General features: G+C 43.0%; 1 protein-coding gene across 1 annotated transcript in view; it reads right to left on the bottom strand.

Moving 5' to 3' along the window:
* Positions 1-16,329, bottom strand: part of tmem198a (transmembrane protein 198a) — a 38,692-nt gene that overhangs the window by 13,208 nt on the left and 9,155 nt on the right. The window contains exons 2-4 of the mRNA XM_056290071.1: positions 14,548-14,786; positions 13,457-13,669; positions 7,617-7,740 (exon numbers count right to left, since the gene is read on the bottom strand). Of these exons, the coding sequence (XP_056146046.1) occupies positions 7,617-7,740; positions 13,457-13,669; positions 14,548-14,786 (576 nt within the window). The remainder of the gene's footprint in view (positions 1-7,616; positions 7,741-13,456; positions 13,670-14,547; positions 14,787-16,329) is intronic.

The raw sequence follows: 16,329 nt of genomic DNA, 5'->3' as shown, positions 1-16,329 counted from the left end.
AAGCTCGCTCAGTCATGGTGGACCAGAAGCGGTCGGCTTTGGTGGGGAGGGTGGGTGGTCTGGATGATACAGCCGATAACTGTGGGTGGAGGTGGGCTGCCACCAGCAGCTCCATAGGTGGCATGCGGGCCATGGCATACTTACCCATCCCTTCAAAAATCCAGGGAAGACACCCCTTGAATGGGGTTCTTGCTGGAGTATGGATTATCTTTCCATGAGACGGTGACTTCTTCCACGAGCTTGGGGAACACCGGGAGAAGCTCTCTCATAGTCCACTTGGCCTGGGGCAATTTCTTCCCTTCGTAGTGGGACCGGGGAGCCTCCGCGACGACAGTGGGCCATGGGATTCCCAGTCTCTCCGCGGCACATTTACACACATCGTGCATGTCAGCACTGGGCGGAGGCTGAGCGGACAAGCATGAAGAGCTGGGAGTCTGTGCTGGAGGGACAAAGGAAGGACTAATCTCGTCAGCCTTCTCCAACACCAAAACGCCTTCGCTCTCTGATTCTCCGTCCTCGTAATGCAACGGGGGCGGGGGGGGGGGGGCTCGACTAGTGGGTTCGTCAAGTCAAGCGCTCAGCCCCAGCTTTGAACCTCTGGTTCAAGAGTATCCTCCTCAACCACACCAAGCTGGGGTTCCTCGGGGGTTGGACTGGTGAGAATAGGGTCCCTATCCCGAGAGGCTAGCCTGGCGGGCTAGTCTTCGGTGGAGGCTCTTCGCCGTGAAGTGAACACAGTGAGCGCACAAGCCAGGGTTGTTGACAGCGGCTCGGGCGTTTTCCAGCCCAAGGCATGCGGAGCAGACCTGGTGTGTGTCTGCTCGAAATTTTGTTCCCACAGGTGCACACATGGGCACCTTCACCTTGCTCCAAGGAGAGAAGCAGCTTGGCAGCTGTATCCATGGCGTGATAAATTTAAAATATTTATCTAGAGTGATAATATTGTTAGCTAGCTCCGATGGTGGGCAAGCGGTGAGGTGACCGTAGGTTCCTGGTATTGTTAGGTTGCTTGGAGTAGCAAAGTTAATGTGTTAGCTAGCTTTACAGCAGAAATAATTCGCTGTTTGGGACAGGCTGGAGTAAAATAATCTCGTTAGCTAGCTTCAACAGTGGGTAAGCGGTGAGGTGACCGCAGGTTCCTGGTATCATTAGCTTGCTTGGAGTAGCAAAGCTAACATGTTAGCTATCTTGTACAGCAGAACTACTGTGCTGTTTGGGGACAGGACGGAGTAAAGTAATGTCGTTAGCTAGCTTCAACAGCGGGAAAGTGCTGAGGTGACCGCAGGTTCCCGGTATCATTAGCTTGCTTGGAGTAGCAAAGTTAACATATTAGCTAGCTTGTAGAAGCAAAAAAAAAATACTCCAAAGTTTGGGGACAGGCCAGAGCAAAAAACTACCTATGTTGAAGGCAGTTGTACTGGTATTTCAGCGGCTAGTGTCTGGCGATGGAGGTGTTTGATCTGGTCTGAGGACAGTTTTGCTAGTCAGCTTAGATACGGCTGAGAGTGAAGCGAGAAGAGGTGATTGAATGACGAGTGACACTACATCAGTCACATATAAGTTGCAGGGCTCTGACGCAGACGTCATGACTGCCAGCCAATCAGGGCTGGCGTAATGGTACAAGTGCTTCTGTGAATACGCGAGGGGGCGTATCCCATAGTGAGACATTGAAACGAATGCTATGAAAGAGAACCTTGTTTGTTTATACATTCCTTGCTTCATTCCCTTTGCTCCTTCCCTCCCACACTGACTTTTATTTGAATATGACTGCCAATGTCCATTCCTCTCAGCTTTCACTTGTTTCACTAGGTAAAAATCCTTTTAATCCAACCCTGTCAAACTAACAAGCAAGGGAGTTATGTCCAGAGCAAAGTGATTACTACTACTACTACTACTACTACTACTACTACTTCTTTCGGCTGCTCTTGTTGGGGGTAGCCACAGCGGATCGTCTGTTTCCATTTATTCCTGTCTTCTGCGTCTTCCTCTGTCACACCAGCCACCTGCATGTCTTCCCTCACCACACCCATAAACCTCCACTTTGGTCTTCCTCTTCTCCTCTTCCCTGGCAGTTCCATATTCAGTATCCTTCTCCCAATATACCCAGCATCTCTCCTCTACACATGTCCAAGCCATCTCAATTTTGCCTCTCTTGCTTTGTCTCCAAACCGTCCAACCTGAGCGGTCCCTTGAATAGAATCATCCTAATCCTGTCCTTCTTCGTTACTCCCAGTGAAAACCTTAGCATCTTCAACTCTGCCACCTCCAGCTCCGCCTCCTGTCTTTTCGTCAGTGCCACTGTCTCCAAACCATATAACATAGCTGGTCTCACAACCATCTTGTTAACCTTCCCTTTAACTCTTGCTGGTACCCTTCTGTCGCAAATCACTCCTGACACTCTTCTCCACCCACTCCACCCTGCCTGCACTCTCTTCTTCACCTCTCTACTGCACTCCCCGTTACTTTGGACAGTTGACGCCCCAAATATTTAAACTCATATGCCTTCGTCTCCTCCACTCCTTGCATCCTGACCATTCCACTGTCCTCCCTCTCATTCACACATAGGTGTTCCGTCTTGCTCCTACTGACTTTCATTCCTCTTCTCTCCAGTGCATACCTCCACCTCTCCAGGCTCTCCTCCACCTGCACCCTACGCTCGCTACAGATCACAATGTCATCCATGAACATCATCGCCCATGGAGACTCCTGCCTGATCTTGTCTGTCAACCTGTCTATCACCATTGCAAACAAGAAAAGGGCTCAGAGCCGATCCTTGATGTAATCCAACCTCCACCTTGAACCCATCTGTCATTCCAACTGCACACCTCACCATTGTCACACTTCCCTCATACATATCCTGCACCACTCCTACATACTTCTCTGCAACTCCCGACTTCCTCATACAATACCACACCTCCTCTCTCGGCACCCTGTCGTATGCTTTCTCTAAATCTACAAAGATACAATACAACTCTTTCTGGCCTTCTCTATACTTCTCAAAGCAAACATCGTGTCTGTAGTGCTCTTTTGTGGCATGAAACCATACTGCTGCTCACTAATCGTCACCGCTCCTCTTAACGTAGCTTCTATTACTCTTTCCCATATCTTCATGCTGTGGCTGATCAACTTTATACCGCTGTAGTTGCTACAGTTCTGCACATCACCCTTGTTCTTGAAAATCGGTACCAGTATGCTTCTTCACTCCTCAGGCATCCTCTCAAACAATCTAGTTAAAAACTCCACTGCCATCACTCCTAAACATCTCCATGCCTCCAAAGGTATGTCATCAGGACCAACTGCCTTTCCACTCTTCATCCTCTTCATAGCTGCCCTCACGTTCTCCTTGTTAATCCACTGAACTTCCTGATTCACTATCCCTACATCATCCAACCTTCTCTCTCTCTCATTTTCTTCATTCATCAGCCCCTCAAAGTACTCCTTCCACCTTCTTAGCACACCCTCCTCGCTTGTCAGCACATTTCCATCGCTATCCTTGATCGCCCTAACTTGCTGCACATCCTTTGCAGCTCGGTCCCTCTGTCTAGCCTATCGGTACAAGTCCTTTTCTACCGCCTTAGTGTCTAACCTGTCATACAACTCACCATACGCCTTTTCCTTTGCCTTTGCCACCTCTCTCTTTGCTTTATGCTGCATCTCCTTGTACTCCTGTCTACTTTCTTCATCTCTCTGACTATCTCACTTCTTCTTTGCCAACCTTTTCCTCTGTATACTTTGCTGTACTTCCTCATTCCACCACCAAGTCTCCTCGTCTTCCTTCCTCTGTCCTGATGACACACCAAGTACCTTCCTAGCTGTCTCCCCCACTATTTCTGCAGTGGTTGCCCAGCCATCTGGCAACTCTTCACTACCACCCAGCACCTGTCTTAACTCCTGCCTGAACTCCGCACAACAGTCTTCCTTCTTCAACTTCCACCATTTGATCTTCGACTGTGTCTTCACTCGCTTCCTCTTCTTGGTCTCCAAAGTCATCCTACAGACCACCATCCAATGCCTCCTAGCTATGTTCTTCCCTGTCACCACCTTGCAGTTTCCAATCCCTTTTAGATCGTGCCTTCTTCATAAGATATAGTCCAGCTGTGTGCACTTTCCTCCACTCTTGTACGTCACCCTGTGTTCCTCCCTCTTCTTGAAATATATATTCACCACAGCCATTTCCATCCTTTTCGCAAAATCGACCACCATCTGTCCTTCTACATTTCTCTCCTTGAATCCATACCTTCCCATCACCTCCTCATCACCTCTGTTCCCTTCACCAACATGTCCATTGAAGTCCGCTCCAATCACCACTCTCTCCTCCTTGGGTACCCTCTCCACCATGTCGTCCAACTCACTCTAGAATTCTTCTTTTTCGTCCATCTCACACCCAACTTGTGGGGCATATGCGCTAATAACATTCAGCAATACACCTTCGATTTCCAGCTTCATACTCATCACTCTGTCTGACACTCTCTTCACCTCCAGCACCCTCTTGATATACTCTTCCTTCAGAATTACCCCTACCCCATTTCTCCTCTCATTCGCACCATGGTAGAAGAGTTGAACCCACCTCTGATACTCCTGGCCTTACTCCCCTTCCACCTGGTCTCTTGCACACACAGTATGCCTACCTTTCTTCTTTCCATTATATCAGCCAGCTCTCTCCCTTTACCAGTCATAGTGCCAACATTCAAAGTTCCCACTCTCACCTTCACATGGCTACCTTTCCTCCTTTCTAGCTGCCTTTGGACATGCCTTCCCCCTCTCCTTCTCCTTTGCCCAACAGTAGCAGAGTTTCCACCGGCACCCTGCTGGTTAACAGTACCGTGGCGGTCATTGGTAACCCGGGCCTCGACCGATCTGGTATGGAAATCTTATTTATGATCCACATATTTGATTTGGCAAAGATTTTACGCTGGATGCCCTTCATGACACAACCCTCCCCATTTGTCCGGGCTTGGGACTGGCACTAAGAATGCACTGGCTTGTGCATCCTCAGTGGCTGGGTCCAGAGCAAAGTGATTATTTTTCAAAATATTAACGTCACTATTAGGGATGTAACGGTTACCGGTTTAATGATTAACCACGGTAAAATTTCCGACGGTTAGTATTACCGTTTCAAATTTTAATTATCATTAAAACCGTGTTTGATTACCGCGCTTTGAAAAACTCACGGTAAATACTGTCCAGTATAGTCTCTCAGACGCAGGCGCGCAGGCGCAGCATGCAACATGGGTTTGTTTTGCCTCAATGAAACATGGAAGGCACAGGCAGTGACGGCGCTCGGGAGATTTTTTCGCCTACTAAGAGGACTAAGTCTGAAGTGTGGTCGTATTTTGGTTTTTGTAAGAGTGCTGAGGGAAAACTGATGGAAGATGGTTACCCTGTCTGCAGAACATGCGGAAAGAAAATCGCTGCGAAAGGGGGCAACACTTCTAATCTTATGAGTCATCTCCGTGACCGCCATCCACAACTTTACAGCGAATGCAAGGTAAGTTAACTTTTAGCTGAATGCCTGATGTGGGGACGTCGGAATGGGGGAAAATGTCATGGTTTTCATGTCTAACTTGCTAATAGCTTGTCAATAATGTAAACTTGAGCTTTCCTGTTACCAAACGTTACTCTTTGTGAGGGCCGACGGTCCGTTCCACTGGCTAAAGTTAGCTACTCGTGCGTAGTATGTTCTTAAGGAAAAGCAAGGAAAAAACCTCCACAGGACTCCAGTGTAAAAAGATAACAAAACGAAAATGTATTCCGGTTCCACAGCAAAATCTTCATACAGCAGTAATCAAATAATAATTTCCTAAACTATAACTAAGGCTGGCTATTACTGCCACGTTATTACTACGGCTACGGTAAGAAAACTGTATAGCTTCAGTCTCCAAAATCACCGCTGACTCAACACTCACAAATCTAGACGCTTCCTGGTTCACGTACACAGAAATTTGCGATCTTCTTAAAGTGACAGTAGCCCTAATGTTCAACATGAGCACTGAGCTAAATAAAACTGTTTCATATGCTTATCTATACCAAAACAGCATTCCTAATGCAGATTATATCCAAAGCTTGTTAAAATGTGAAGAAATGTCTTTTTGGCTGCTGTTTTCTTATTTGCAATGTGCAAAAGTGCAGTTACCTCTCATGGCCACATGGTGACATCTTTAATGCACATTTGTATGTTTTTTTTCATATGTTTACATAAGGAATGTTATTATTTTATTTATTTTTATTATTTTAATGTTTATGCAAACAAAAAGTGCATAGTGCTGCTAATTTTATTTGTGGTTTTCAAAATAAAACTTGGTGAAATGATTTCCGTGTGTGTATCAGTACTTTTTGAACATTTTCAAAACATTTTAACAATACCGCAATAATACTGATAACCGTGATAATTTTGGTCACTATAATCACGATATGAAATTTTCATACCGTTACATCTCTAGTCACTATCATAAAGACCAAGATTTGACCCACATAAGTTGAATACAAACAGTAGGCATGGGTGTCTGGTGTTTCACTGAAAGATGTTATCAATCGAGGCCTGCGATTCTGTGAACCTGCAAGCGATTTTGTAAAGTCAGGACTATGTAACTCTCTTTATTATTAAATTAAAAAGGTGCTATGAGGAGTTTTCCACTGATTATTTATCATGCTCAATTTAATTTCTATGCCTCTATATGACCGACATAAGCAAATGAGACCATCAGCGATAAAATTAGATATTGCCATATAGCGATTCTAAATGCTTGTCTCTGGGTGAGATTCCCTATGGAATCTGACAAAACGATTTATGGCTTGCAGACGGTACATAACCGTGATTAGTGACTATAACGTCATTGCTGTATATCTTGCAAACACTTGTTTTTACTAAACAACACTATATCTCTCAAACTTTTCTTCAGATCAAATGCACAAACTACCGGTGGATGAATATATAGATGTTTGTAATAAGAGTAACGCTTATGAGAAATGAAGTCGTTTTTCCACAAAACACTTCGGCCATGGGGCGGCATGGCTCAGGAGGTAGAGCGAGTCGTCTAGTAATCGGAAGGTGGCTGGTTCGATCCCCGACTCCTTCAGAGAGCGTGTCGTTGAGCAAGACACTGAACCCCTAACTGCTCCTGATGAGCAGGTTGGCACCTTACATGGCAGCCTCCGCCATTAGTGTGTGAATGTGAGGCATCCAGTGAAAAGTGCTTTGAGTGGTCGGTAGGCTAGAAAAGCGCTATATAAATGCAGTCCATTCACCATATCCACAGGGGCGCTCAATGTCAACAAAAATCCTAAATTCTTCAGGTTAGCCAAAATAACTGAGTTGAATTAAACCAGGATTCAAAACTTGAATAAAATTTGTCCACTGGCTGCCACTTAATGTTGCACTTCAGCGTATAGGCTGTAGGACTCGTGCGTTCAGGTCTACTGTTTCTGTCCATGAGGTATTAACTGTTAAAATGTGCTACTTACAAATCACAAGATTTGTTTTATTTGTACTACCTGTGTGGCTGAAATGATAATCAACAGGCTTGACTTAAAATGATGTTTACATCAAACTATCTTTGCGGGCTCTTTGGTCGGAAGAGTCTGATAGGTCTAGACTAAGGGAATCCAGTGTCACTCACCCTCAGTGTGGGAGTATCCCTCCGCAGTGACTTTCCATTGGATCAACACACCAAGGAGGGCCAGGACAGGCCACACCCCTAAGATGACCCAGGTAAACCAGCAGACCGATCTCTTTTCTGCCACCTACAGGACAACAAAATACAATTGTGACTTTGGTTTGGAACTTGGTTCTAATTAAATTCTCACACGAGGATGTTAAGCCTAGATAAAGAAGAAAAGGTTTTCTGTAAATAATTGCTGTTCAGTGAGAACAGCTGATTTTTCAGCAAATTTTGTCAGCTGCTGAAATCTATAATAACTATACAGTTTCACAACGGGAATGAAGAGTTTATCTTATGTTAGTTCAAAAACAAAGGTGCCCTGTAGATTTTATTTAAAACATAAGCTTTTATCTAACCCAAATGTCAAGGGCATGATTCCAGCTGATGGCCATTATTATATGTCATATCTCCTCTTCTCTCCATCTTGTATTTCCTGTCATTCATAATTTTCCAATCAAATAAAGTAAAAAATGCCACACCCCATGACAAAAAACAAAACAAAAACAAAACAATGCTTTGTAATAAACTGATACTTAAGGAGTGTCGGAAATTATTCAACTTCTCTTAAAAAAAAATTCCTGCCATGAAGTTAAATATGCAGGAACTTGGCTCACAAAACAGTGACATTTTTGAAAGTGAAAATATTTTATATTTGTGAAATACTGAGGAATGATTTTTTTCCCCAGGAAGCAGTGGTAGTATCGTCAATAATTGGCCAACTTAACTGAATTCATACTTCAAAAAAATTACTAGAAAGTTGTTGGGGTGGGACTGATTTCTTAATCCCGCTCCTGCTGGATTTCAGACCATTGACACCGCCCACTCCCGCAATGTTTGTGTTACACTCCTGCCTGCTCCCGTAACATTTGTCCACTTCCGCTAACATTCTGACCGTTCATGCCCACACAACAGAATTCCATTGATTTTGTGTCTTCTCCCATCCCGCAGGGAAACACATTATTTTACTGTGTATTATTAATAATGAGATGCATACCTTGTTATGTACTTTGCCCACAGTGGGGGCATGCGCTTTACTAAAATGCGCGTCCCACTTACAAAACATGTGTGCGCTTTATAAAAAAAATTACATCCGTGTCACCTCCCAGGCTCTGTAATACTGTTATGACCTGCTTTGAGCTTTTAAACTTCATTTGTTGCCTCAAGCCTTCTGGTTTGTGCTAGCTAAATCCCGGGACTCACAGTTTATTTTTTGACTGCCCGCTCCCACCTGCAGCAAAGTTAAAACTGCCCGCTCCCATGAGATGTGCGTTGGGTCTCGCAGGACCCCAATTCCAATGCAGTCCTCTAATGCACAGTCCCTCCCAAAGGGACTTTGCTCAAAAGGTTTGCTATGGGAAGTTGAGTACGGAGGACAGAACCACACTTTTGCCAAAAACATTTCTAACTCATCGCCGCTGCTCGCGCACTTTTGCACACATGCACACAAAAAAATACATAAAGCGTAAGAAAACGTGTCGAGCCACTCACAAAGAAATATCGGGCCTAAAGTTTATCGTTTTTGAGATATGAGCATTAGTTCGGAGATTGCATATCCCGTAGACCAGGGTTCCCCAATTAGTTTTCCCCAAGGGCTAAATCATGTCATGCATGCCAAGCCAAGGGCCAATGAATTTCAAATATAGGTTGGTATCCCGTAAGTATGTTGTCAGTGTCACACACATGCACATCAAAGCTCACAATATGCATGTTTGAGAAGAGTGCATTTGTGTGTGTTTGTGTGTGTTTTATTGGCAGTTCCTTCTTGTTCATTCAGATACAGATTCAGAATGACCAAAATGTAAAATGTTGTTCTTTGCATCTGTAGAAGAAATCCTACTTAAAGCGTTTAAAAAATGCTTCTACAAATGATGGTAGTTGATATTTTTTTTTTAATTGAAATTTAGATATGTCTTCATGTCCTTGAGGGTTTCATTGATGTTTTCTGTATTTCAGACGGACGCATGAAGTCGATGGTTTATTTTTGCATGGCAGACACACATCGCATGGAGAACATCTTCACTCTGAAACACACAAGAAAGCCATTTCAATTTTTAGACACTGTTCCTAATTTGCAACAACACTGATGCGAATGCATACATGTAAGTATCTTATCTTCAAATAGTATGAATATGAATGACACACCTTAACCATCTCTTCTCCCATATGGTCATCCTGTTTTTCTGTGTGTCAGGAGAAGAGTCTGGGTTTATTGTACTGCGTCCATTTTCGGCCACCCATTTCTCATAACGTTCTTCCTCTTTGATCTACAGGGCTTCTTTCTGCTCTCTCTTCCTGGCCCGGTAGGTTTTCATTTGCTCCTCAAATCTTTGTCTTCCTTCTTCCAGATGGAGCAGCTCAGCCATTTTGGTTTGCTCTCTCTCAACTCTGGTCACCTGTTGTACACAGCCGCCCTCACCGGCCACTGGAAAGAACAGAGGAGGAGGTTCACCCAAGATTCACTGACAAATTATGAGCTTGCACAAAAAAACAAAAAAAAAACAAAAAAAAACAAACAAACACACAAAGTACCTAGCAACATCAGTTTTATCTGAATAAGATCAAATGGGACATAAACAAACTTGACAATAAATTGAGTTGAAACAAAACGAACCAGTGAGGAGGTTGTTCATGATAAGGATGGGAATGGCTTACCTCTATAAAACAAATAGCCTTCCTCCTTTTCACGCTGGTACGTTCTGGAAATCTTTCGGAAGTTTCGCTCCTTGAGTCATTGATAAAGAAGGCGATTTGTCTCTGAATGCTTCTGTCTTCTATCATTTCTGGGGGTTTGGTGTCCGGCTCTTCACATTCGGTGGTAAACAGGACACTGAACAGGCAGGTCTCTGTGGTTCTCTGATGGAGTCTTTGCTTTATTGTCGATCTGCCTGTTAAAGGTTTCTTCCTCTGTCGGGGTCTTTGTCTCCTGACTGTCCAACTTGAGATCATTGGCAGTACTTTCTGAAAGGCATCTTGTGTTCCTTCCTGTCTGCTTGGATGCTGTTGCCAGATGGAAATAGCAGTTCTCGTCTAGTATCTCCGCTTCAACATCTACCAGCCTTGATGGTTTAGAGTCAGAAAGAGTTGTTTTGAATCCCTCCAAAGTGTTTCAGGGACTCAGAGTGGACATCATGGGTCTGCTGTGGATCTTGCTGCATTTCCTTTCCCTATTTTTCAAAATTTTCACATCTTCAAATTTCAATTTTAAGTCCGTCTCTAGTGTCTCTCGCTTCTGCTTTATCTATCAAGTGATCCTCTTTGTGTGTCAAACAACAAATGAGAAATAAAAATGGTCCGCCGTCTCCCTTAACCCTGTAGAACTTCATGACAGATGACCAACACTCCCAACAATAGACTTACTGATTGTCAAGAGAAAGTCCCTGAATGTTTTAAATCACATTCCAGTACAATAGATTTACACCTGGGCTGCTTATTTTTAATACTATTTATAACTGGTATCTCCTCCTTTGGACACTAGAATGTGTCAGAGTTATTGGCTTTCCTTAATGTGAATTTTAAATCACATTACATTAAAACATCCTGCACTTACGGGTGCAGACTAACATAAATGTCCAATGAATGAATTGGGGGTGAGATTGAGAGAAGACGAGTGGTCTTCTACCGCCAAACTGAAACTAGCCAAGAGCATATCGATGTCCACATTCTTCTAAAAATGCCCGGCCATTATTGGCTGTTAGTCAAACCAAACTCCCACCCCTGACAAATCTCATCCAACCATTAGGTTGTATTTAGATATACATCAAATCACAGAAGTTTAATATACACTACTCTAAATGCTGCTTCAAGGGACCTTTAAAAATGTACTGCAGCTCTGCAGAAAGGGCAAAAAATATATAACTCTCAGAACACCATTTGTGGCTGACACAGAAATCAATTTACATTGACAAAGGTGGCAAAACTATTCATTTTAACACATCATCTGGTCAATAATGAGAACATTAGAAAACAGGTACAGTTTCATTCAGCAAACCTTAACCTGGCATAGACTAACATTCCATACCATATATGGTGCTCTCTAGCTGAGACATCAAGTTTTCCAAATTTCTGCCACCTTTACATCGCTGTAACATCCTCAATTCTCACTCTATTCAAACACATCATATACCACAATGTTCGCCAAATTCTTGACACTCATGATGTAAAAAAATCTAAGCTGTGCAATGTATATCCAAGAAAATTGAATCAGTTCATCCAGAAACAACATTTAAATCAACTGATTCAACTTTCTGGGACTTCCTTACCTGGATTATTCGGCATGTATCAATTGTGCAATGTATAGTTTTTGAGATATGAGCGCTTGTTTGGAGGGTGCACAGCAGTACCCTCTGAACAGTGCTACTTCCTCATCCTCTTATGTTGGACTGAAGTTGTGATGGTAACCCTAAATTTGTGAAACTCTCATGGGATTTTTAACTTAACCTAATCTTAACCCAATCCTAGCCTTCACCTAATGCCTGTGAAGCACTGCTGTGCTGAACAAAGTGCACATAAGCGAGAGTGAGTGAGTTTCGCAAATCCACAGTAACCATCTAGATTCGAGCGGGCAGACTGGACGCTACAGTGACTCACTATCGCTTCCTGAGGTACAAAGTGGTATTACGAGATGGGCCAGGCCAGGGCTAGCTGGTTAGCTTGCTAAATTCAGTAGATAGCTCTGCAACACAATACAAATATGTCTTTGACATGATGTCAAAACTGTTGTTTCTTCACATTCTGTTGATAATTTTAATTAATTATTGAATGTTTTAAACGACTAATTAATACACATAGTCCCTTTACAATAAGTTAACCTGCGATTCATGGGTTGCTCATTTAGAACCATTGCAAAGATGAGGTGAATGTGGTTCCGACAGTTTGGCAGAGTAAAACACACAGTCAACACACAGTGGAGCTGTCTATTACTCGGCATATATACTGTGAATCACATATACCGCAAGTACAACTGTAAATGTGGTCTTGTAAATTAAATTGAAACGATGTTGTATATTTAGCTGTAAATTGCATAGTATAAATTAAGCAAAGATAATGCTATGAATTAAGATATGGATTGGAATTACATTGATTTTGTTAGCTGTTAAATCCATACATATATGGATGTATACCTCATATCTCTCATAGATGGACAGGGGTCAATTGTTCACTAGCTCTATAAAAAAAATTCAATAGAGACCCACATACTCTCTCTCTTATCCATCCCGTCTACCTCACTTCACCCAACACCGAATATGTAAAGCCTCTTATGGTTTCTCGAAAACACAACGATACATGTAGTACCGCTACATGTACCACAACACCAATAGCTTGATCAAGTAATCAATTCTAGCTCAAAACCACCTTCTTTCTCATCCAACCCTGCTCCCCATGACCTCTAGGGGCCTGGCGAATTTAAATTGAATCTAGCCAGTGCACCATAGTTCTCTAAAGTAATCAATGGTGATCAACCCACCCCACCCACTCCCTCCCTTCTTCAATTTACACACAAGCACTAACACACAAGGACACATTAAACAAATAATACACGGATACACATGTAACATGCACTGTAGAAATGCTTGCCCGAGGCATATGGCTAAACAACATAATCTGTGAATGTTTTGAGCTGAACACTCATAGATGCACTCACACCCCCAGCTTCAAACAGACAATCACATACATACACACACACACACACACACACTCTCACTCTCTAAAACCTCTACATATACAAAACAAACACACACACACACACACACACACACACACACACACACACACACACACACACACACACATTTGCCTACCGAGAGTCTATCGTAGATATAGTGCACCAGGGTAAACAGCTCAATAAAATAATCCACAGTGACGGTGATGATAGCTGAACCAAAGGTGGCAGTAGAGAATGTAACAAAGCAGCGCTGCCATTGGAGGGTGAGCACAGCGAAGAGCGTTCCCGAACCCAGTAGGATGCCCAGGGGAACCCAAACCGTTTTGGGGTGGTAGAACTCCTCCATCACCTAGAAGATGGGAATGAGAGAGGGTTTTTTTTTTCTTCTCATCTCTAAAGAAAAACTACTCTGTATTCTATAACAGTGGTACTCAACCATATGCCATGAAGAGTGGTGTGTGTGTGTGTGTGTGTGTGTGTGTGTGTGTGTGTGTGTGTGTGTGTGTGTGTGTGTGTGTGTGTGTGTGTGTGTGTGTGTGTGTGTGTACTTTTCTACCGAAGAAAAACAAAAATGTATGTGCTGGAATTAGTACTGATATATTTCATGTCAATATACAATGTCTGTAACAAAACAAAGTAAAGAGAAAGAGAGACTGAGGTTAAGGGGTTGAAAACAATGAAAAAAGAGGGGCAGGGAGCTAGACAGCGCTTGTACGTACAGTAGATGGCCAAAATGCCAAAAGGCTACACTTGAAATTGAGTTTCAGAAATCAGATATTTAAACACAGATATGAAAAATAGTTGCATTGACTTATCAATTTATATTCATACTTTTTTTTTTACCTTTTCTTTATATTGCACAAAAGGAACATTTGTGAATTTCCCTTTATGAAATTAAAGGTACAATCTGTAATGGCTTGCGTCACCATGGCTCTGTGGTGCACTGTAGCAACACAAGCTCTGACAACAGGAAGCATGACTAATCTCACCATCGGGTCAACACTGTGAATTGGTTTGAGAAAGGGAGACAACAGAGAGCCTCGATAGTAACTGGAAGTGGGTGAAAGCTGGTTTTCTCAGTCGCAAGTAATAAAGCGAACAGTGTTTACAAAGTCTGACTGAAACAACGGCAGAAGTGGGGCGGACAGCCACTGTGTGCATCAACCGCGGATTGTACCTTTAATTAACCTTAAATTGACAATACAGAGAGACAGCATATCTCCTCACCACTAGTGAAGCCACTCCTACTAGTAGGCCCAGTAAGAGGCCCACCATGAAGAGGCCAACACTGCGGACCAACATGGTCACCAGGCCGCATAGGGTTCCGATGCCCAGACCGATGCCCACTGAGGCCTCCACGCTCAGTTGGGTGTCCATCACTGTCTCTTTGTAGCACAGCATGAAAATCACCACAGAGCCGAACATAAGGCCTGTCAGGAACATCACCGCCTTGAAGCAGCGATAACCTGGAGGAGAGATTGAATAATAAGTGTCATCATCCTCCTCCTCATCATATGATTATTATCATTATCATGAACTCTATATCAAACAAATGGAACAAACTGATTAAAAAATAAAGTAAAAGCACAGATAACACAGTGAAACATGAATAGAAGAAGGAAAGTCATGAAAATGAGGGCATATAACATTAAAGGCATACAAAAAGATCATTCTATAAAAATTAGTTTTTGGGAGGATACAGATTTGGCTAGACTAAACAATGGAACAAAAACATGTGAGTATAGTTTAAGATTAAATTTGGCTTTCCAGATTAATCATTCGAAGTAAATTAAAAATGTCTTCTACTCAGTATTTACATATATATTATCATTGCACTGGTGAGCGAACATATTAACATGAACAAATGCAGCGGGGATATTGCCTTGAAAAGATGATTTAAGTAACAGCAATTTAAATGCACTACAGTGGCTCGGTTCAACTCAGTACATGTTTTTTGACATAAGATTTAGTCTTGAACAGATGCTCAATATGAACACACAAAAGCATAAACACATTTTAAAGTAGAAAAAGCTAAGAGCATCTGTTATTACCTATATAACTTATATAGAAATATCTTATCTGTATTTTGCACAGCATGGCCTATTTTAACTGCACTCACTTGTCTTTTGCACTGTTTGTTGAAGCTGCTGCACACTGCAATTCCCCAGTGGGGATAAATTAATCTACTCTGATCTGCTTTTGATTGGGTATGGTGGCTAAGCAGTCAACACCACAGCCTCACAACAACAGTGTCCTGGGCTTGTTCTCAGTTGTTCATGTGGGTTCCCTCTGGGTACTCCAGTTTACAATCTACTACAACTACTACTGCTACTACTACTACTTTTTGCTGCTCCCTTTAGGGGTCGCCATAGCAGATCATCCGTTTCCATCTCTTCATGTCATCTGTATCTTCCTCTGTCACACCAGCCACCTACATGTCCTCTCTCACCACATCCACAAACCTCCACTTTGGTCTTCCTCTTCTCCTCTTCCCTGGCAGCTCCATATTAAGCATCCTTCTCCCAATATACTCAGTATCTCTCCTCCACACATGTCCAAACCATCTCAATCTTGACTCTCTTGCGTTGTCTACAAACTGTCCAACCTGAACTGTCCCTCTAATATACTCATTCCTAATCCTGTCCTTCTTCATCACTCCCAGGGAAAATCTTAGCATTTCAACTCTGCCACCTCCAGCTCCACCTCCTGTCTTTTCATCAGTGCCACCGTCTCCAAACCATATAACATAGCTTTTACTTTTGCTGGTACCCTTCTGTTGCAAATCACTCCTGACACTCTTCTCCACCCACTCCACCCTGCCTGCACTCTCTTCTTCACCTCTCTTCTGCACTCCCCCTTACTTTGAACAGCTGACCCCAAGCATTTAAACTCATCCACCTTTGTCACCTCTACTCCTTGCATATTCACCATTCCTCTGTCCTCCCTCTTGTTCACATACATTTATTCCGTCTTGCTCCTACTGACTTTCATTCCTCTTCTCTCCAGTGC

Source organism: Lampris incognitus, chromosome 11 (assembly GCF_029633865.1).
Source record: "Lampris incognitus isolate fLamInc1 chromosome 11, fLamInc1.hap2, whole genome shotgun sequence".
Taxonomy (NCBI): Eukaryota; Metazoa; Chordata; class Actinopteri; order Lampriformes; family Lampridae; genus Lampris; species Lampris incognitus.
This window is presented reverse-complemented; position numbering and strand designations above follow the sequence as displayed.